Genomic DNA, 22,648 nt, shown 5'->3' on the forward strand with positions numbered 1-22,648 from the left:
GATCTGGAGAAATAGGTTGCTTTAGGTCCTTGACCAAGATGTCAAAACTGTTTCTTAGAGGGTGAAGTTGTAAAAGGAGGCAATTCCATTTTCTGAAGTCTGCCTCTCCTCCATTTTCTGAAGGTCTGGGAAAGGTCTGTTGTGGATGGTAGTGGAATGATCTGGAGTGCTGTGCCATTTGGGATCTGCTAAACCACCCCTTTGTTGCAGGGATGTAAATTCCCAATGACTTTAGCATTACCATTACCATAGGAGGGGAGACTCCAGTTATTCCGGTATGAGAAGTTCTCTGGGGAAAAAATCCGGATAGTGTTGGAAGACTCTAGATTTGTGTCCATTAATTCTTTTACGTAGAGACACAAATCTGACATCAGGAATCATAACACTCAAAAACCAGTAGGAGAACACTTTAACCTGTCTGGTCATTCAATGACAGATCTGCGGGTGGCAATTTTGCAACAGAAAAGCTTCAAAAACAGACTCCAACGAGAAACTGCTGAGCTGGAATTGATATGCAAACTAGATACAATCAACTTAGGCTTGAATAGGGACTGGAATGGCTGAGCCATTACAAACATTGAATCTATCTCCCCTTGTAAGTATTCTCACACTTCTTATCAAGCTGTCTGTACTGGGCTAACTTGATTATCACTTCAAAAGTTTTTTTCCCCCCCCTCTTACTTAATTGGCCTCTCAGAGTTGGTAAGACAACTCCCACCTTTTCATGCTCTCTGTATGTGTATATATATATCTCCTCAATATATGTTCCATTCTATGCATCCGAAGAAGTGGGCTGTAGCCCACGAAAGCTTATGCTCAAATAAATTTGTTAGTCTCTAAGGTGCCACAAGTATTCCTGTTCTTTTTGCGGATACAGACTAACACGGCTGCTACTCTGAAACCTGAAATTGACAGTAGTCGTCTGGGGGAGAGGAGGGTGTCGACAACACAGCCATGCCCAAGGATGAAAAGGGGAACCTCTCTGGATCCATCAGTACTGTCAGAGCCAGGCTGACCGGTGCATTGTCCAGCCCCAGTTCCGAACGTCTACTCAATGAAGGACAGGACGATGAGACGATGATTTAGTTGGGAATTGGTCCTGCTTTGAGCAGGGGGTTGGACTAGATGACCTCTTGAGGTCCCTTCCAACCCTGATATTCTATGATTCTATGAGACAGGGGATTCGTCCTGAGTTGACTGAGATGGTTCTGACGGCAACTATTAGTGCCATGAGCTCCAATATAGGCAACCTGGTTGATCCCACTGTTGCTGTAGTGGTGTCCATGGAGCCAGGTACCAGTAGCTCCCGGGCTTAGGCAAAGGAGGGTACAGCCACGTTACTGCCAGAACCCTCTGGTAGTCATGCATAGTATCCAAATCCTCACAGGAACTGGAGTCCTATACGAACGGGGGCGTCGACAGAAAGGAGTGTGCTATAGGAACACAACCAGAGGGTGGCAGATCTGATGTAGAAGGAGCCATCTTAACAGGTGAATGTACCGGAACATGGGGAGACCTCATCCGTTCCAGGGCACACAGTTCATAAGGCCTAGGAGCACATCCGATTCTCCTCGGTGTCTATGGCACTGGTCCATGGACTGAACCGGGGCTGGTAAGAGGGCCTGCCTTGGGATCGACTATTCATGCTGCGCCGGCAGAGCTAATGCAGGAGCAATGCGTGGTTCAGGAACAGGGACTGGCAGATCCGGTGAACAATGTGATTTCTCCTTGCTCTTGTGGGCCAGAACTCATGGATGGTGCAGCGTCTCTCTTGGATATGGAGGAAGACTCACTGCCATGCTTATGCGCATGCTTCCATGCTAGGTGCGGTGAGGGGTACTCAGCCTCGGTACTGGCAGAACCAGACTGGAATTTCACAGTAGGAAGCGCACTCCTGGACTGCTCAGGATGATGTAAAGGGGGTTCCCCAGCTACGATTCAACCACAGTCGCATGGTGACCTCCAGGAGGTGCTGCTTAAGGCACAGGGCCCACTTGGACGCAATGTGGACTTCCCAAAGCAGTACAGACAGGGTTGGTGCTTGCTGCTGAGCAAAAACGAGTGAGGGCAGGAAGCACAGACCTTGAATACCGGCGTGGACCGATAGACACTACTACTTTGAAAAGCTCTGTCTCAGGCGGAATACAATAGGGACCATCACTCAAAGAGGGTGGCAATGGTACCGGAGACTGAGTAGAAGCCCTGTATGCTTCTCTGTGCTGTCTATTGGAGGACTTTTCCGCACGCTGCTTCGTGTGCAGTACTGATGGCTCAGAACTATGGGGAAAAGACCTGTGGCAGGTCAGGTGGGGCTTTAAGCCTAGGGTCTTTGGCATAATTCAGAGTGCTAAAGGACCAAAATTCAGAGGGACGGCAGGAATCCTCTTTGAAGCACAACTGTCCCAGAAAATAAAATAAAAATAACCAAACAACTACATAAAGAAAAGGGCTAATAAAATTAGCTAGATCAGAAGAGTGGGAAGCTGAGAACAGTAGAGACACAAATGCTCAGATGTGAGCCACAGGACTGAGTGGCAATGGGTCCATGCCTCCCTATATGTCCTCGTTTGGGAGCACAAGGAGCTGCTCTGCACAGGTGTGGGCCCACGAACACTGCTTTTTGGTCTCTGGTTAAGTGTGCATGGGGATGCGCACATGCTACAGTGGAGCACCCATAGGGACATATACTTGAAAAGAAGTCCAATATTGTTGATTTTCACTGACATTAGGAAGACACAAGACCCTACATGGAGGAATCTCAGGGGACAGGGCAATATTTAGGCTACCTGGAATCTCCTATCAGTTGAGTTCTAAACCATGGGGCTGGGAAGACAGTGGGAGCTACTGGGGCCTAGTGCCCTTGAGCAGCTGCCAGTAGGTCTGGTGGATGAGCAAGAGAGGAGCTTATAAACCAATATTCATCTGTGATTCCCTGCTACCAATAAAACTGGCTGCTGACTGGAGTGGTATGCGTGCATGCATAGAATGGATTATGGATTAACAGCTTAATCTAATTATCACACAAAACAATTGTGTATGTGTAAGAGACAAGAAAGATTCAGGTTCAAAAGTAGTAGTCAGACAAATCCTCTTCACTTTTTAAAAAGTTCTCTCCCTTTCCAGAGTTCCTTGCACAGGCCCACCATCACTCCCTGCCAGCACACTGCCTCTGCCTGCCTCTGCAGTCTATATTTGTTGACTGTAACAAATGCATTAATAAAAAGAGACAATGAAAAGGAAAAAAAAATATTAAATAGTTTTAGTTGAGTATTAAGCAGCTGGGCGGCAGGTGAAAGGTGTGGTGAAACTGTACTGAAAAACAATCTGACAGTAGCTTTATGTTTTGTTTTACTGTGCTCCCAATTTGTTACTTTCTTAATACCTCTGAGGTGAAGGTGCTTGATTTCTTGTTTCTTCTGTAAGCAAAGCTTCAGAGAGTGTATCTGCTGTTTCAGCATCACTATATACTTGAGGATTTCCACAATCTGAGAGTGTACTTCTGCTTAGACTGGTCCCTAATGAGAATCTATCATAGCAATGTGCCTCATCATCTGGTGTCTCCTCTTCCAATGGCTCCCAGATGCTCATTTCAATGGGACCTATGTTCCTTATTACACGTTTCAGCGCTTTCAGCCTCACTTTGTGGGTGGCTTGGATAACAACAGACATCATTTCTTCACTTTTGGATCCTAACCAAAGAAAAAAAAGAGAGAGGAGAGAAAGAGATGGGATTTTGAGTGTATAGTCCATATATTTCACATTCTCTAAGATTAGCAGAACATAAATTAATCATATAAAGTATATTCCAATTTATATCCAGAAGAATAAAGATGAAGTTATTTAGTATTTGGGACTCAATTTATGCAGTAAGTCTTTAGAATAATTTATACTTAATTTCAACTTGTAAGTTTATATTGCTATAAAGAAATTTAGACTGTTTTGATTCATGTAGTTACTATTTATTTTCTAACTGAAACACCATCACTTTCAAAATTGCACATCTGCTAGAAAAACTTCTATCTACTATTGTTACAAGTCACAATTAAGATTACTAGAACCTAAAGAGATGAGAAGAAAAATCTCTATTCTTCCCCATTCTCAAGTTTGCTTATGCTATGACAGCAGTCAGTTTAACTATTTCCTCTATAGAAGTAGTCCATCAGACAGTTTTCCTGGTTGTGTTTCATATATTTGAGACAAATACTGTAAATTACTGTTCAAAATACACTCTCAAGAACACAGAACCCAAAATTGTACATGCAGAATATGAGTGAAAGAGACAAACAGGTAACTGTTTATGCAAAACAGGTAATATTCAAAATGATAAATGCATACAAAATATACAATGCATACCAAAAATGAGTAATTGCGTTTGAACTCCCATTCATTCTTGATAAGCTAATGAATTTACAATTTTTGTAAAATCTAATGAATGTTAGCTATCAATGATGCCGTGAATTAGAGGTTAAGCATGCCACAAGGAACCAATTCTAGTCCCAATTCTGATGCTGACTCACTGTGCGGCTTTAAATGAGAAAGTCACTTAACATTTCTGAATTTCTGTAAAATAGAAATAAAATAAACAACAACAACAAACAACAACATTTACCTACCATCTCTTAGGGACATTTTTAAATGTACAACCATTAACTAATGTAAAGCAACGGTTAAGTGCCATCAAAGGAATCTTTTATGGCTTTGTAATTAAATTTATTTAGTATGCTGCCCTAAAATCACTGAATAATCAAATTTTAGGGATGGAATATGGCTCTGGAAGGCTCATGGGACTGGTATTAGAATAGACACCAAAATATATCATCACCTATTAACTTATACAAAATTAGCAGATGGTCTCAGTCCAGTTCCTAGTACACTGGATCCACATCAAAAACAAAAGGTTGAGTAGTCTCAACTATAGAGACCAAGACTCAAATAATCATATTTAATTAATCTTTCAGCCGTAGTGGGCATGCATGAGCACCATGCATGTGAGTTCAGAAATATTTAGTAAGCAATGTCCATTGGTCTGTGCATCCGCAGTTGTTCTCCTCATGCTCTGAAATGACGGTGTAAGGGGCAATGTGGACCAACGCCTCTTCAGTTCCTTCTACTATGAATTCAGTCATGATCCACAGCAATGGGAACAGAGGGTGGGTAGTGGCATGGGCAGCAGGTGAAGCTTCCCCTGGGGGAGACTAGCTCCCTGTCCTGCCTCTTCCACCTGCAGCCCCGCCCACACTTTACCCCCGCTCCATGCCTCACGCCACCACTCTCCCCACCTTCGTCCTCTCCTCCACCCCCTGCCCTGCGAGGCCCCCACCACTCCCCACATCCCTCCTCTCCTCCACCCCCACACCCCACCACAGGCGAGGCCGGGGCGGGGGGGGGGGTAGAGTGGAGGAAAGGAGGGACTCACCAGGCAGCGGCGGGCACCTCGGGGAAGGGGCAGAGTAGGGATGGGAAGACGCGAAGCACAGCTGAGGCCACCACGACCCAGGTGTCCAGGTTGCGCCAGGGGAGGCTTAACTTCCCCTGGACTATTATACCTGCCACCTATGGGTAGTGGAATAAAGATAATGACCACACATTTCAAATAACCTCAAGTTACAGAAAAGTAATCTTCATTTCTTCTTCGAGTGAGGGTCCTTCCCTATGTGTATTCCACACATGGGAGATTAGTAAGCAACGGTCAATCAGGAGGTGACGTGAGGGGATGGATGGTATGGATACAGGAACGCCTCACTTAAAGTCCTCCCGGTTAACGTTGTTTCGATGTGAAGTTGCTGATCAATTAGGGAACATGCTTGTTTAAAGTTGTGCAATGCTCCCTTCTAACGTCTTTTGGCAGCCGCCTGTTTTGTTCACTGCTTGCAGAAAGAGCAGCCCGTTGCAGCTAGCTGGTGGGGGCTTGGAACCAGGGTGGACCAGCAGCCCCTCTATCAGCTCCCCCTAAGTTCCCTATGCAGCAGCTGTCCCTCCCCCAACTGCCATGTGCTGCTCCTGCCCTCTGCCTTGGAGCTGCTCCCAGAGACTCCTGCTTGCTGTACAGGGGGAGGGGGGAAGAGGGGGGCTAATGTCAGGGTGTCTCCCCCTGCACCCCGCTTACCCCATCTTCCATAGAGCAGGCGGGACACAGCTTCTAGGCAGTAGCTGCGGGTTTTAGGCCTCAGCAAGCTGATTTAATTAACAGAGCAGTGTACTTAAGCCTGGGGTCTTAAGCTACTTAAAGGGGAAATGCACATTTTTTCTATCACACATAGGGTGTGTGTCTCTGTCTGCCCTCCCTCCTTTCCTGCTGCCTTGTAGAGTGTTGTGAGAGTTAACCCTTGAGGGCTCAGTCAATTGCTAGTTCATTTAGCAGTAAGGTATTCTTTGGGAAATATCCCACCCTCTGACTCCTCCACTCAACCAAGTTTCACAATCATCATCACTGTGTGCCAGTATTAAATTGTTTGTTTAAAACATATACTGCGTGTGTGTTCGCATGCGTGCATGTGCATGGAATTATTTTCCGAGGTCCTCTATTTTAAGAAAAGGAAATTGTTTGGGAACCAAAAGATGTGGATGGTCCTTTGATTTGGGGATACATTGGGAACAATGGGAAAAATTGACTGATGAAAGTGAAAAAAATCAGGAAATATGCAAAAGATGTATCTAAGTCTGCTCAGCTGGGAAAAATAAACATTTTGATCCACAATGGTCAAATATTAAAATTGGGGAAAGGAGGAGAAAAATTGGCAATTTCTCATTGGTGTGATGTTTTTAAAGGATGGTCTCCCAGTGTCACAGCTCTTCTAAATGTAATACTACATCCTATTGTCATATTATTTGCATTAATTATTTTGTTAACCTTTATTATGCTATGTTTATACTGCCAAATAAGAAAGCAAAAAAGTTTTGGAGCAAGTGATATATGAAACTGAATTGCTTGTAGAATTATAAAGTGATACAATAATTAATGGCATTAATCATGAATCAAGAGGGAGGAATGTTGGAAGATATATACACATTGTGATTCATATATCCATGTAATATGTTATAGGTCATTGAGGCCTGGTATGAATGACGTGTGATTGACATGAATACATGCGTTGCAAGTTGGCAATCGAAGCAAGAACTTAAGGTCAAGAACTATTTGAACTATTTGTGCAAAAACCATCTTGTTATGTTCCAAGAAAAATACAGAGAATCAGCAGAAAAAGAAACACCCCCAGCTGGACTGATATAAAATTGTATAAGAATTGGAGGAAATGGCATGCCTTGGATCTTGGCAGCCTACCCAGGATTGTCTCTTTGGAATTGTGTGGGTAGAAGGACTAGTAAACAAAGGCAAAGAACTGATGACGCAACAGACTGGACTATGATTTCTGCAAATTGGAGTTGTTTATTTATCCAGAGTCCTGTTTGGATATAGATGTGGTTTTCGCCAGCTCCCTGCATCTTATGACCTGAAGGAATCTCGACTGGCCATTGGGACCATTCTGACCTTTGGACTCTGGTATAATATGTTTGGGGTGTAAATGTGGAGTGATTAAGGTTTGTTTTGTAATCAATAAAGAGCATTTAGAGTATTATATACACCTCTACCCCGGTATAAGGCGACCTGATATAACACGAATTCTGATATAACACAGTAAAGCAGTGCTCCGGGGGGAATGGGGGGGCGGGGGGAAGGAGGGAGACTGCGCACTCCGGCGGATCAAAGCAAGTTCAATAGAACGCGGTTTTCACCTATAATGCGGTAAGATTTTTTGGCTCCGAGGACAGCGTTATATCGAGGTAGAGGTGTACCTACATTGTGTCTGGTATCTGCCTGCTCCCCATCCCGTAGGGAAACCTCTATTGCGGGTCTAACACTGGTAACAGCGCAGGGTCTGATCTGGATGTTGACGGTAACAGTAGGGGATGCCTGTTTTTTTGTTTGTCAGAACCAAGATGGGAACCAACGGATGCTTACTCCTGCATGCCATACTCTCCTGCAGGGGCCTATGTTCTTAGGGCTCATGTGCTAGGACATACCTGACTTGGAAGGAGTCTGAGATGGATATTCTATCTTCAGGACAGATTTAGAGGAGGATACGTGTCTGTGATTGTGAGAGTGCACCTTATTCTCAGAAAAAAAACTTGGAAATTGTAGCTTCAGCTCCTGAGTTTGAGCATAGAGTTGCGCTGCCCTCTGATTGAGACCAATGCACAGGGGAGTCTCCCCAACCTGGATCTCACTGGAGTCTTATGGCTTTCTTCATTAGGTATTTTCTAAGTCTGAGTTCTCGACCCTTACATGTTCAGGGAGCGAAAGAGTGGCTGATGCTACATTTAGCAGAGACATACGCTTCGCCAAGGCAGTAAAGGCAACGCTGGTGTTCGTTGCTCAATCAAAAGGAGCAGGGGCATGAAACACAATTCTTAATACCCAAGACTCTGAGCACAGTCCCTGTCCTCAGGAGAGAACTTCCCCAAGACGGGAAGAGAACTAACTAAGCTACACTATACTAAGTTCTAAAGGCTATAAATCTAAGAGTGAAATACTAAAATACTAATAATTATTTAAAATTTATATATTTAAAGCCTGAAGCAATGATAGAAGAAGTTGTGGACAAAAGATTCCAACGTAGGCCATGAGGCACCAAGAAGGAACTGGAGAGGCATCGGTCAGCACTGCTTATACTTATATTCTAATTTCAGAGCACGAGCAACACAACTGCATATGTGCAGAGCAATGAACACTGCTTACTAAAATTCTCTGAACTAAGGTGCATGCTTCACATGTGTACCCATGTGTGGAATACACATAGGGACCATCACTCAAAGAAAAACACTAAGTTTAAATTAGATACTTTTAAAGGATGGATATTGAACTTGAGTTCTAAATATGAAATAAGGCAAGCATGTGGTCCTTCATCTGGAGTAATATCTTTTGCTGTTATTTGTAAGGGTGATTCTTAAAAACAACCAACAAATACATTTGAAAGTGGTAGTGTTTATATGTAGTACTGTAAAAATTGATTTAACTATTCTGCCATCATACCAAAAAGGTTTTGTGTTTTTTTTTTTTTTTTTAAAACATCACAGAATAATGGAATAGTACTTTCCTTCTACTGTTCTTATGCAGCACCTTTCAATATCTGAAAGTGTTTATAAATATAAAATAAGGAGATGAAAACTGATAGCGTACACAAAACGAGCCACCATTATCTCAATGATAGCTCAAACAACCTTGGTAGAATTTTCAAAAGAGTGCAGTGTTTGGCTAACACTGCTCTCACTGAAGTTGATAGGAGTTTTACCATTGACTTCAGTGGGAGAAAAGTTAAACCAACACTGAGCTCTTTTGAAAATCCCACCCTTGAACTCTATTTGTTGGCAAGAACACTACAGTTCTCATTTCAAAAGCACCATATCGGTAGCTACTACCTAGACAAAAGGCAATAATTCAATGTCTCATCTAAAGGATAGAAATGTTACCAGTATTATTGTTCATAAGAAAAACCAAAAAGCAATGCAGTCATTAAGCCCATTTTATATTCCCTGAAGAAGAATGTGCATTACCTCTGACAATACAGTGTCTAAGTCGCTGCTGAAGAGCATGATATTTATCCCTTAATGGAACTCTTACATCTTCAGAATTAGGAAATGCTTTCACCAAAATTTCTGCCACCTGTACAAAATATATCAGTTTCAGGGTTAATTTTGATGGAAAAATAAGTTATAGCAAAACTCACAACAAAACTTGTATTATTCAGAGCTCTACAAATAACATTTGCAAGGAAGCTAAAACCCTGTCATTCTCAATATCTTTTGCGGTTTTAGCTTCTTTTACCTTTCTGATTGGTGGTAATTCTCCAACAAGGCTCAGAATTATATCTTGAACAAGTTCTTCAACATTCATAAACCTAGCAAAAGGGAGCATTCGACAAGCCCATTCCACTGCATTGAGACAATGCTCAACTATACAGGCATCATACTCAGCCTTCTTGCAGTCCTAAAAAAGAAATGGTCAGATAAATATTGATATATATGAAAAATTCCAGCTAGACTGTATACTTATTGGCAATTTTCATGATTTCATGCCAATGTACACTGAGAAGACTAGTAGCAGCTAGCTTAATGGCCTAAAGATAGCGGTTAGTGCTAGCAAGCTGAAAACCACTGTCTTGCATTCAAAATCCAAAAATCTGTTATAGCTTTGGAGATAATTTTTTGGCCGTCTGCTGGAGAGAGCCTTGAGTCACTGCAGCAAATCCTGCAGGATGAGTTGGATTGGTATTAACCAGTTCAAAAATATAGTATATGATTCATGCACAATTAGTAGTACCAGAATAGAAAATACTTCGGCAAACTTTCCTAGGTGCTTGTAACTTCTACTTTCTGAGACAAGATATTATAGTAAATAACTGGAAGGCAACTAAAATGGATCAGTTTTGTTTTGAAACACCCAGTATCTTCTGCCTCACTAGGGCCCCTTGCACAAAGAGATGTTCTGGTTATATTTACTATTTTATATAAATTATCTTTTTAATTTTAACTTTTGTTTTCTTGTGCACAGAACATCTTGGCCTCATTTATAAAAAGGAAATGACCTACTCCTGCTAACAGTTGTCAGCAACAGGTCTCCCCACAACCTACTGCAACTGTTATTCAATACGGGTTAGTTGCTAGAGTAGACAGGATAAAAAATCTCAACACTGTTACAGATGACACGATAAATGCCATGTCATCAGGTCTCTTTCTTCTTTCAACTTCTCTTGAATCATGATGCTGGTGGATGACAGAGGAAGAGGAAGTTACAAACCTTGATTTAAATTAAAGCAGTCTTTTATCCTAGTTCAGGGGTGGGCAAACTACGGCCCAGGGCCACATCCATCTCGCCAGACCATTTAATTCGGCCCTCAGCTACAGCCAGGGGGCTTGCCCTGCTCTGCGCGACTCCCAGGAAGCAGCCAGCGTGACCCCCCTCTGGCTCCTAGGTAGTAAGCGGAGGCGTGGCCAGGCGACTCTGCGCGCTGCCCCATTGACAGGTGTCATCCCCGCAGCTCCCATTGGCCACGATTCCCAGCCAATGGGAGCTGCAGGGGTGGTGCCTGCAGATGAGGCAGCACACAGAGCCGCCTGGTCACGCCTCCGAGCCAGAGGGGGGACATGCTTCCGGGAGCTAGCTGCGGTAAGCGCCACCCGGAGCCTGCACCCGAGCCCCCCCATCCCCCAATCCCCTGCCACAGCCCTTGTCCTCCTCCCACCCTTCAAACCCCTCAATCCCTGCCCAGAGCCCCCTCTTGTACCCCAAGCCCCTCATCCCCAGCACCACCCGAGCCCGCACCCCCAGCCAGAGCCCTCACACACACCCCATGCCCCAATAGCCTGCCCCATCCCTGATCCCTCTCCTGCTCTCCGAACCCCTTGGTCCGAGCCTGGAGCACTCTCCTGCACCCCAAACCCCTCATCCCCAGCCCCACCTCAGAACCCGCACCCCCAGCCGGAACCCTCACACCCCTCCCCTGTACTCCAACCCCCTGCCCCAGCCCCGAACCCCCTCCCGCCCTCCGAACCCCTTGGTCCCTGCCTGGAGCCCCCTCCTGCATCCCAAGCCCCTCATTTCCGGCCCCACCCCAGAACCCACACCCTCAGCCGAAGCTCTCACCCTCACCCCCAATTTCGTGAGCATTCATGGCCCGCCATACAATTTCCATACCCCGATGTGGCCATCAGGCCAAACAGTTTGCCCACCCTGTCCTAGTTGCTTTGAGCATTAAGACCTAACCTAATTTTTATGTACCAGATTAGCTTAATGGACTGGTAAAACAAGGAAGTTTGGATATTTTTCAACCCATCTGTGATATACAATGTTTAATGAGTTCATTAAATATAGGTAATAAAAAAGCATGCAATATATTAATTATGGTAATTGCTACAAAAATGTAGAAAATGCTATATTTCTTGTGAATTATGTCTTTAATTATCCAAATTAAAAATAAACTAAGGTCCCAGGAAAAATAGCATTACTAACATTTTTAAAAAGATGTACAGAATAATAGACATGGACAGCATTATTCTTTGGTAACATATATTAATAGTGTAATTACAGCAAGATGTCTCATGAGATTACAGTATCTTAGAGTAACATAGTTTTGTACTACTGAGTGAAATGGAGTTCTTTCAAGAGGTCATAAAAGTGTACAACAAATCTCCAGAGATCATTTTATGGGAGAAAGGTTACATATTTTAGAGTAACGGGAGTTTTTTCAGATGAGTGGTCCCTGTCTGTAGTCCACTGTGGATGCACATGCACTTTATGCACCTGACACCAAAAGATTCTTGGTAGCAGGGTCTGTTGGTCCATGGTCCTCTCCTCCTCATGCTCCAAACAAAGGGCATAAAGGGTGGCATGAACCGATTGCTTCTCCAGTTACCTTTCTACCATGAACAGCCCTAGGATAAGGCTCCACCGCAGAGGGGAAGGAGGGAGGGTGGATAGAAGAACATAGTTTGGGACCACACATCTCAAAGAACTCCAGTTACTGTAAGGTAAGTAACCTTTCTTTCTTTTAGTGATGGTCCCTGTGAGTATTCCACTGTGAGTGACTCCCAAGCAGGATTCATTGAAAAGGATGACGCAAGAACCCTGGCTGTATCACTAACTAGTGGACTGCTCTGCCAAAGTATGCATCAGCTGAAGAAGCTTGCATCAGAGCATAATGGCTCACGAAAGTTTGAACAGAACCCCAGATTTCCAGGAGAACATCTCATAGTGAGGCTATCAATGCTGACTGGGCTCTAGTCAACTGGACCCCAATATCTTATGTGATAGGAGTCACCATTAATTCATAACACAGCAAGATGCAGCCCAAAATTTGGAAAGTCGGTGAGAAGAAATCACTTCCCCTCGCATATGTTCCATAAAGGATACAAATAATTTAGGTGATTTCATAAAGGAAATAGTCTGTTGCAGGCAGAATGCCAAGGCTCAACAGACAACCAGAGTGTGCAGCTTCCTATCTCACTGGAGGCATATAGCTTTGGGAAGAAGACAGGTAAGTGAGTGGCCTGATTTAGATGGAATTCTGAGACTACTTTAGGGGTGAATTTTGCCTGTAATCTCTGTGAAACTTTGCCTTTGTGGAAGATAGTGTAAAATCGATTGGCCATGGGGGCCCCCAGCTATCTACTGCTCTAGCTGATGTGAGGGTAACCAGAAAGGCAATCTTCATTAGAGGTGGACTAAGAAACATAAAGCTAAGTGTCTCTGTATGCTGATAGGATTCAACTAAGGTCCCATGTTGGGGTAGATTTCATTATCAGGGGAAAGGTTCTACTGTCACGCTACCGCAAATGACTCATTACCATGAGTGCCAACCTCAGAACAGACTGTCAAAAAGCAGGGCAGATATCCCAAACTGGTCGTATGTTCTATAATTAGATTTCACCAACCCAGTAACAAATGTGAACTCCTGAAGCACTAACAGTCTTACCATGGAGTCACAGACAGCCCACTTGGACATTCCAATCTATCTTGCCACCGAGGCAAACTGGACTAAGTGATAAACGGTTGCTTGCACCAAAGATCACAAAATATTCAGGTTGCTCCCAGTCCCAAGAGACTTACACTAAATCAATACATAACCCAGATCTCACACCAAAGACAACACTTGTAGCCAATCCTATAGTAAACTAAGGATTTATTAACTAGGAAAAAGAAATTAGAGAGTTATTTATAGGTTAAAGAAGGCAACATATATACACAAATTAGTTACAGCCTATGGTTCCAAAAGGTGATAGACCTGTAGTAAATCATCAGCATTGAATATCTTTTAGGGCTAACCCATGTTGACCCTGGGGATCTCTACTTCTGTTTTGTAGTTCCAGCCTTTGAGAATCCAAACAGCTAAAGAGACAAAGCGTCTCCCTGTCAGGTATTTTTATCCCCTCCACCCCAGAGTCCAAACTGATGGGATAAGCTCAGGAGTAGGTCTCTCCTTCCTGGAGGGAGTTAGCAATGCAATCAACAGGGCCTCTGTCCTTTGATGCTATACAATTCCTTATTTGCCTTCAATGGGCTATCTTAATTAATACTTCTTTTCCTGTTTGGTGAGTTATACAATTACAGAGGTATACAAGCCAAACACTCAATATAAGTTTATACATTAGGCTTTAGAGGTTATAAGATCAATATATGCAGCATCCTACAAGCATTTCATACAGACTAAACACATCATCATCAACTTAACATCTAGCATCTATTTTGATAATGCACATAGGTAAGCAAGACTGGTTTCCAGCTATGCATTTGTAAGTGTTCAGTCAGACCTGAGGCCTTGGCATGAGCTGGCACCTGGTCTGCCAGCATCACAGACACCTTTTAGAAAATGTACTGTAACAGGATGGGTGAAGATCAAGTGATTGGTAACAGGCATTGATAGCTGCTAAGTCCACCCATAGGGAACAAAAGCATAGTTGTGAAATCTTTAAGAAAAAAGTCCAAAACGACAGGGATGCCGGTATCCTGATAGTATCTACGCTGTTGGCATCAGACAGTAAACCTTTTTCATTTTGCTGTGTGGCACTTCCTTGTGGAATTCTTCCTATTGGGTTCGGTTTTTCATGTGTGGGTGCCGGGTGGTGTTGGTGGCCTGTGATATAAAGGAAGTCAGACTAGATCTGGTGGTCTCTTCTGGCCTCACACTCTGAAACTCAATTATTGTTAAGAATGGATTGTTCTGCTTCCCAGAATGTCTTTTCTAGGTTAGTCATCCACCCAAATAGCAGGGTGTGATATGGAGAGATGCCAGATTGGGATGTCTGATCTTGCCTCTGTCCTGCAGTCAACAGGTCCAGGAAGAGCTGGATATGGACGTACAGGCATGCTGATATCTGTAAAATGCTTGGAAACCACAACTGTCTGCACCATCCAGGAGCAATCAGGATTACTAACACTCCCTCCCTCTTGCTTGATCTTCCTCAGAACCTGAGCTAAAAGCAGAATGGGTGGGAAGGCGTATGTCATTTGCCCCAATCATGGAACTAGACATGCGGCCCCTTTGGAGCCCTGACCTTGAGCCCCCCGGAACAGTCATTTGGGCATTTTTTGTTCTCTTGAGACACAAAGAGGCTCCAAAGTGGGAACCCCCACTGCTGAAATAACTTCTGAATAATACCAGTGCAGAGTCGCACAGATTCCCCTTGTGGTTCTTCAAGAAGTGCCTGCTGAAGCTGTGGGCTAACATGTTGTGTATACCTTGAAGCTGGTACTGCTAAGAGGATGATCTGGGATGTGAATACACCAGTTCTAGAGATTGACCCCCCTCTATGCAATACGGGGTGAGCTTTGCTCGTCTTTGTTTGTAGATGTAGTTTGTACATGCTATCATGCATGACTTGGACATGCAAGATCCAAATGAACAGGAGGAATCATTTGCAAGCCTCATGTACTGCCTGTAGCTCCAGGAGATTTACGTGCAACTTGGATTCTTGGAGCGAGAGGGGGGTTCACGTGCCTTGTGCCATGTTCATCCAGTTGGGTTCCCTGCCCTAGCAATGAGGCATCTGCAATCAGTCTTTCTGTGGATGGAGGAGTGACAAAAAAGGACCCTCACATATACTTCCTCCTGGTTCTCCCACCAGCAGAGAGAAGCCCACACTTTGTGGGGGGGAGGGTGAGACTACTTTGCCCAGGCTGTGCTTGAGTGGCACATAAACTGTTCATAATCAAGCCTACAGACATCAAAAGTGAAGTCTCACGAAGGAAGGCACATAAGTACATGAAGCCATGTGACCCAAAAGGATGACACGGATGCAACCAGCCAAACCTGAATGATGAGACTAGGACTTTTCAGCTTGGAAAAGAGGAGACTAAGGGGGGATATGATAGAGGTATATAAAATTATGAGTGATGCGGAGAAAGTAGATAAGGAAAAGTTATTTACTTAGTCCCATAATACAAGAACTAGGGGTCACCAAATGAAATTAATAGGCAGCAGGTTTAAAACAAATAAAAGGAAGTTCTTCTTCACACAGCGCACAGTCAACTTGTGGAACTCCTTACCTGAGGAGGTTGTGAAGGCTAGGACTATAACAGCGTTTAAAAGAGAACTGGATAAATTCATGGAGGTTAAGTCCATTAATGGCTATTAGCCACGATGGGTAAGGAATGGTGTCCCTAGACTCTGTCAGAGGGTGGACATGGATGGCAGGAGAGAGATCACTTGATCATTACCTGTTAGGTTCACTCCCTCTGGGGCACCTGGCATTGGCCACTGTCGGTAGACAGGATACTGGGCTAGATGGACCTTTGGTCTGACCCAGTACGGCCGTTCTTATGTTCTTATGAGATGCTTTATGGATTGGAACAGAGATAGGCAAGCTTTGGCTCAACAGCCCAGGGTCGCTCCAATAAAATCAGGTCTGAGAGTTTGACAGAGCCCCACTCTACAGATTTCCAGGAGAGGAACATCGCATAGTGAGGCTACCAATGCAGACTGGGCTCTCGTCAATTGGCCCCCAACAGGTAGGCGTCACCATTAATTCATAACACAGCAAGATGCGCCCAAAATTTGGAAAGCCACCTTTGGGATTAAAAAGGACCAGGAATAGAACCCCTTGTTCCTGTACTCAAGAGGAACTTCTTCCACTGCACCCAGCTATAGTAACTCCTTTACCTCCTGCGCACGGAGACTCTCGTGAGAGGCGTCCCTGAAGAGGGAGGGGTAGGCAGGTGGAAGGGGGAGTAGAAAGGAACTGGAGGGTATAACCCCGTTCCACTGTGCTGAGGACCCAGCGGTCCGAAGTTATAGCGGTCCAAGCCGGGAGGAAAGGGGAAAGGCAGTCAGAGAACATTGGGAAATATGGATCCGGGGAATAGTCTGGTAGGTCGCTCTCAGGCGCACCCTCAAAATGACCGTTTGGCCCCCTGCTTATTATGGGTCGCGTCTGACTGGGCAGAGGGTGGAGGCGGGTGGCTCAGGCGGCGCTTATAACCCTGGGCTTGTTTATGGGGCTGGTCCTGCCGAGGCTGGCTCCCCTGGCCCTGAGGCTGCTGTGGTTTGAACCGCTTACGCGCCGAGGCTGTAACGTAGAGACCCAAGGTTTTCAGGGTGGTGCAGGAATCCTTGAGGCCATGCAACTTGCTGTCTGTTTGCTCCGCAAATAGGGCCCTGCCATCAAAGGGCAGGACCTGAAATGACTGCTGGGCCTCAGTGGACAACCCAGAGAGGAGCAGCCAAGAGACTCCCCGCATGGAGATAGTGAAAGCCATGGTGGGGTAACAGCAATCAGCCATCACCTGGAGGGCCGTCCTGGCCGCAGTCATGCCTCATTGAGGATTGCTTGGAACTACTTCTTGGAAGCCTCGGGGAGCGATCCTTTGAACTTGACCATGGCTTGCCACATATTAAAGTCATATCGGCCAAGGAGGGCTTGGTGGTTGGCCACTCTCAGCTGAAGGCTGGAAGATGAATAAACCTTACATCCAAAGAGATCCAGCCTCCTCGAATCTTTATTTTTGGGAGTGGCCCCAGGTTGACCTTGCCTCTCCTTCTGGTTAACCGCCTCAACCACAAGGGAATTGAAGGTTGGGTGGGAGTATAAGTACTCATGCCCTTTGGTTGGCACAAAGTACTTGCGTTCAGCCCTTTTAGAGATAGGAGCCAGGGAAGAGGGGGTGTGGCACAGGGCCTTAGTGATCTTGGAAACCGCTTCATGAAGGGGTAGAGCTACCCTGGCAGGAGTCAAGGAGCAGAGGATGTCAAACAGAGGCCGAGGACTCCTCCGATTCCTCTGCCTGAAGCCCCAGGTTAGAAGCAACCCTCTTCAAAAGTTCCTGGTGCGCTTTGGCATCATCCTAAGGAACTGGGTGAGGGGGCCCCCAGGATAGCCTCGTCCGGCAACGATGAGGACGATGCTGGTGCCGCAGGAACCTCCATGTCCACTGGTGGTTCAGCAGCTTCCTCCCCTAGGTCCTCCTGGATCCGCAGGGTCCTACTCCTTGAAGCCTCGAGTACCGGAGGGGGATGGGATACCGAGGCCGCTGGCCTCTCCGAGGCTCCCGACACAGATCGGGCAGCCAGAAAAGGTTGGGTGAATCCTCAAGGGTTCCATGGATACCATGGCGCCGGGGGACAGGTTTTGGTGCCGATAATGTAGTCAGCACAGCTGGTACCGGGGCCTGTCCCACAGTCAGGGAACCTCGCTTCAAGCCAGCTGAGTCCTGTTTGGGACTAATGAAAAGTTGAGAACTACTAACTATATACAACTATATTACAGGTTTTCAAAGTTCACAAGAACAGAAAATGAAACAACGTTAGCCAAAGCAGCAGATGTTTCAGCACCGTCACTGGTGGCAAGAAGGAACTGAGGGTGGGGGGAGCCGGTGGTGCCCCTTATACCAAGCCATTTGGGCGCTACTCCAGGAGGCACCAAAGCCGGTCCCCTATGGATACTGCTGAGGGAAAAACTTCCAACACCAGTTCACGTGGCGAGGACACGCACCTAATATGGAATGGACATGAGCAAGCACTTGAAGAAGTATCTCCTGTATGCAGGATGCACATCTACATGCAAATAAGTGTGCTTCAAATGAAGAGATGTGTACCAATTGCCTTTGTTAAAAAAAAAAAAAAAAATGAGGGAATTACGGAGGTCAGGGCAATCACCCTGAACATTAAGTTTAGGATGAAGATGTTCATCCATCTGAGATCCAGAATGGGTCCTCATCCTCCTTTTTGGGGAGCAGTGAGGAAGCTTTTCAAGTAAAGTCATTTTCCCTTCTGTTGAGGAGGTATGGGTTCTATTGCCCGCAGATGCAACAATGAAGCTACCTCTTGACAGAGCATTCTTTTGTGAGGGGGTCCCTAAAGAGGGTGGGGGGGGGGGGGTTGAAGGGGCAGAGAAAATAATTCCATGGTGTAACCACTAGTGATAATTTCCAGAACCTATTTGTCTGTTAAGATGTCAGGCTTGTGAAAAGTAGGCTAGGCAGCCACCAAATTGGGTATGTTGGATATGGCAGAGGGATTGATTCACAGTTCTCTAAAGGTCCTATCAAATGTGTTTTCTGGTGGGACGCTGGGGTTGGAAGGATGATGGGATGGGGGGGGGGAGGAGATGTTATGCTTGCTACTCTGCACCCTCTGTTGCTTCCTGGGTGGCTCATAACCCCTCTAATGATAAAAGGACTGAGGAGCTGATCATTGCTTGTGGGGCTGAGATCTGTGGTGTTTCATCATTGGCACTGGAGTGTAGATGCTCAGGGAGCAGAGGGTGGCCCTTGAGTCCTATAAGTAACGTAATGACTCTTGTCTTTTCAGTAAAAGAATTGTTTCCTTCAAAAGCGCAGATCCTTTGCCATGGATTAGATTTCTCTGGGGAAATCCAGAGGACTGGAGCCAGAAGGCCAGACATACAATCATAGAAGTTGCCACCAAGTGGAAGGCTGTCCCCACTGCATTGACTAATGCCTGGAGGGACAATCTGGCTAGCAATTTACCCTCCTCAATTAGTGCTTTGAATTGGAGCCTATCCTCTTCTTGGAATTTTAGTGTGAATTCCACTAACTTAGTACAATTAATAAAATCATATTTTGACATTAATACTTGATAGTTTGCAATGCAGAATGGTTAGCTGTAACATTTTTTCTCTCCTGAAGAGATCTAAACATTTAGTTTCCTTATTGGAGGTGGTGGATCTAGGCTGTTGTCTGCTTCTTTCAGTGACAGTTTGAACTACTAATGAATTAAGAGCAAGGTGTGTAAATAAACATTCTGTTCCTTTAGTTGGCATGAAATATTTCTTCTCCATTCTTTTCGGAATGGGGGCATAAGTGACTGGAGTCTGCCAGACAGTCTCGGCCAGTTTTAAGATGGCTTCATTAATGGGAAGTGCCACCTTACTGGGACCAATGCTCTGGAGAATGTCCAGAGGTTTATGAGGGGTGTCCTGTACCTCCTTCAGGGAGTGTGTCAGCAATCCTCCTGTGCAGGTCTTGAAACTGCCCAGAGCCATCAGAAAGTAAAGGTGAGGCTGGTGTGACCACCTTATCTGCGGATAATGATGGACCATTGGAGCTGGTGGTTCTGCCTGATCTAGTTCTTCCTATTCCTTCATTAGTTCTTAAGGAAGTTCAGAATCCTCTTTGCAAGGGGAGGCTTGTTTGGATTACCCGTGGGACTGTGTAGATTCAGGATATTGTATGTATGGGTCCCCTGGACCCCCAGTAAGGCCCTAGTGGAAATTAAGGCAGTTCTCATGGAGTAATAAGGTACTATTGATCCCAAGTTGCATAATCTCTTTTAGGAGATTTGGACAGTGCCCAAGAGACTCTGCATGTTCTGTCTGGGCTGACCCCTTGTCTTGATGGGCGTGGTGACTTTTTCCCACTAACATCTGACTCAGAGGAGGTGGCGGCTTCAAATTCCATGAACAGTGCTGTCTGTACGTGGGGGCCTTGTTATTCCCTGGCTGATACATGATACCGGTGAGCAACTCTCCTTTTTTTACAAACTCTGGACCAATGGTGGGGGAGAGAATATGTTTGGGTAGGAGGAGACCCCTCCCCCCACTACTAAAAACTACACAAGTATAAAAATGGCCTAAAAATATTATCTAAAACCTATTTACATAAAATTACAGTTAGATCTAGAAGAAGCTAGATAATGCTGCAAATACTGAAGAGGCTCCATCTCAGACTATAGAGGCAGTTGGTCTGCACCACCCCTTATGCCGTCAGTTCAGATCATGATGAGGAAAGGGTTGCAGGTGTGGACCAATGGACACTGCTAGCAAGAACCTTCTGGTCTCAGGGACATGGAGAACATGTGCAGCCACAGTGGAATACGCATAGGGACCATTACTCAAAGAACTGTACGCTGTTACAGTAAACCTTTACTGTAATGTCACTATAATTACCTTTTGATTACCCATACTTTCTCTTGCAGTTTGGTAGTGTCTGCAACTGTCAGACAACCTTTCACGAACATGAAGCATCCAACACAATGCACATAATTCTCTGAAGCAACCTACAATAGAAACAACACAATACAAGTTACTTAAAGGTGAAATAAAGGAACAACTTGTTAATTAAAATGTTCAACTACAGGTAGCAGTAACTTAGAAGAAAGGTTTTAATTCTTGATTTTTCAAGAATGATCAGTAGTCGGATTTCTGTAGTCCCTCTTTGTATCAATGAGTTTCAATATCTCAGTTAGATCTATAAAAACATATGTTCAACATCTTGGAATAGGACTTTCGGACAGATTTTCTTCTGTACTTAGACAGATTCAGGACGGGGAGCATGAGGAGGACCATCAGGGTGCAATTACATTTACCTGATCCTCAAGCTATTACAATCACAGCCCTGACCCTGATTCAGGTTAAGGCAGCCTAGTGGATGCTCTAATTTAAAACTGCTGGTTATAGTCAGTCACTAACGGAACACATTAGTTGTATATTATCACTCTGCTCCCCTTCCCAACCCTCTCCACTCCCCCTTAATGCCCCACAGGAGATTTATTTCTAGCATGAATGTGTCCCATGTGCTTGAGCTCAGACTTTTTTGACTGGCAGCATCTGTTGGGTACGTGCCTATGCCCTAAGTGTCCTCACACACCCACAAATGAGGGCATAAAGGGCAGAACAGGCCCAAGTGTCCCTCAGTTCCTTTACCAATACAAATTGCAGGAGTTATAGGACTCTGCAGTACCAGGGAAGGAGGACAGGTTGCAGAATACATACAAACAATGCATTTCAAAGAACCACAGTTACTGCAGAGTAAATTACAGTTTGAGTGATTGTCCATATGTATTCCACTTCTAGTGATCTGGAGTATAAGAGGAGGGTGCTTGGTGTTTATTTGAACAGTGACTTTAGGACAGGTCTGCCAAATCAGACATCAGTTCTTGATGCCTCTACAAGGGAGTAATGTTGTGTAAACTTATGTGCTGAACCCCACATAGTTGCCCTACAGATCCCAGAAATTGACACGTTTCTTAAAGAAGCCACAGTAGCTGGCTAGGTACTGATGGTGCTGGCTCTAATCTTTACCAGTGGATCTAAATTTGTTAATTCGTAGCATATTCTGATGCAATTGCAAATCAAGTTAGATAACTTCTCAGTTGATACTGCCTGACTCATCATAGTATCTGCAAAAGTTCCAAATAATCGTGGGAAATTCCTGAAAGTTTTAGTCCTCTCTAGATAGAATGATAGTGCCCTAAGCATATCCAGGGTGTGCAGTCTGGCTTTCACTTAGTTGGATTTAGGAAAAAGGAAAATTACTTGATTTAGATAGAAGTCAATATTATTTTTGGCAAGAATTTAGGGCAAGGCCTAAGGAGCACCTTGCCCTTATGAAATACAGCATGCAGTGGATCAGCCTTAATGGCCTGTATTTCTCTCCTCTCTCTTGGGCAGATGGGGTATAGTTTGTCACGTTCTGACAATTCTAAACTGTCAGTCCTCTCAATATTGGAAGGAATCTCAGGTATGTCCTGTGAGATGGATGGTTATGTGAGAATTAAAAACTTGGAGATTGAGAGCCGTAAACCAGTTATGGGAAGCCAAGGAGAGGATTAGAGAGGCCAGTGCTTTACCATCCTGAACTTGAAGTGGTAGATGAAGGCATTTAGCAGCCTCAAGTCTAAAACTGGTGCCAGACCCCCCTTAT

The 22,648-nt window shown here is 44.8% G+C and overlaps 1 protein-coding gene across 1 annotated transcript in view; it reads right to left on the reverse strand.

Moving 5' to 3' along the window:
- Nucleotides 1-22,648, reverse strand: part of CPLANE1 (ciliogenesis and planar polarity effector 1) — a 174,011-nt gene that overhangs the window by 85,250 nt on the left and 66,113 nt on the right. The window contains exons 21-24 of the mRNA XM_029910904.1: nt 20,893-21,002; nt 9,821-9,982; nt 9,550-9,658; nt 3,383-3,689 (exon numbers count right to left, since the gene is read on the reverse strand). Of these exons, the coding sequence (XP_029766764.1) occupies nt 3,383-3,689; nt 9,550-9,658; nt 9,821-9,982; nt 20,893-21,002 (688 nt within the window). The remainder of the gene's footprint in view (nt 1-3,382; nt 3,690-9,549; nt 9,659-9,820; nt 9,983-20,892; nt 21,003-22,648) is intronic.

The sequence above is a fragment of the Terrapene carolina genome, unplaced genomic scaffold (genome assembly GCF_002925995.2).
Source record: "Terrapene carolina triunguis isolate 2854851 unplaced genomic scaffold, T_m_triunguis-2.0 Scaffold69, whole genome shotgun sequence".
NCBI lineage: Eukaryota > Metazoa > Chordata > Testudines > Emydidae > Terrapene > Terrapene triunguis.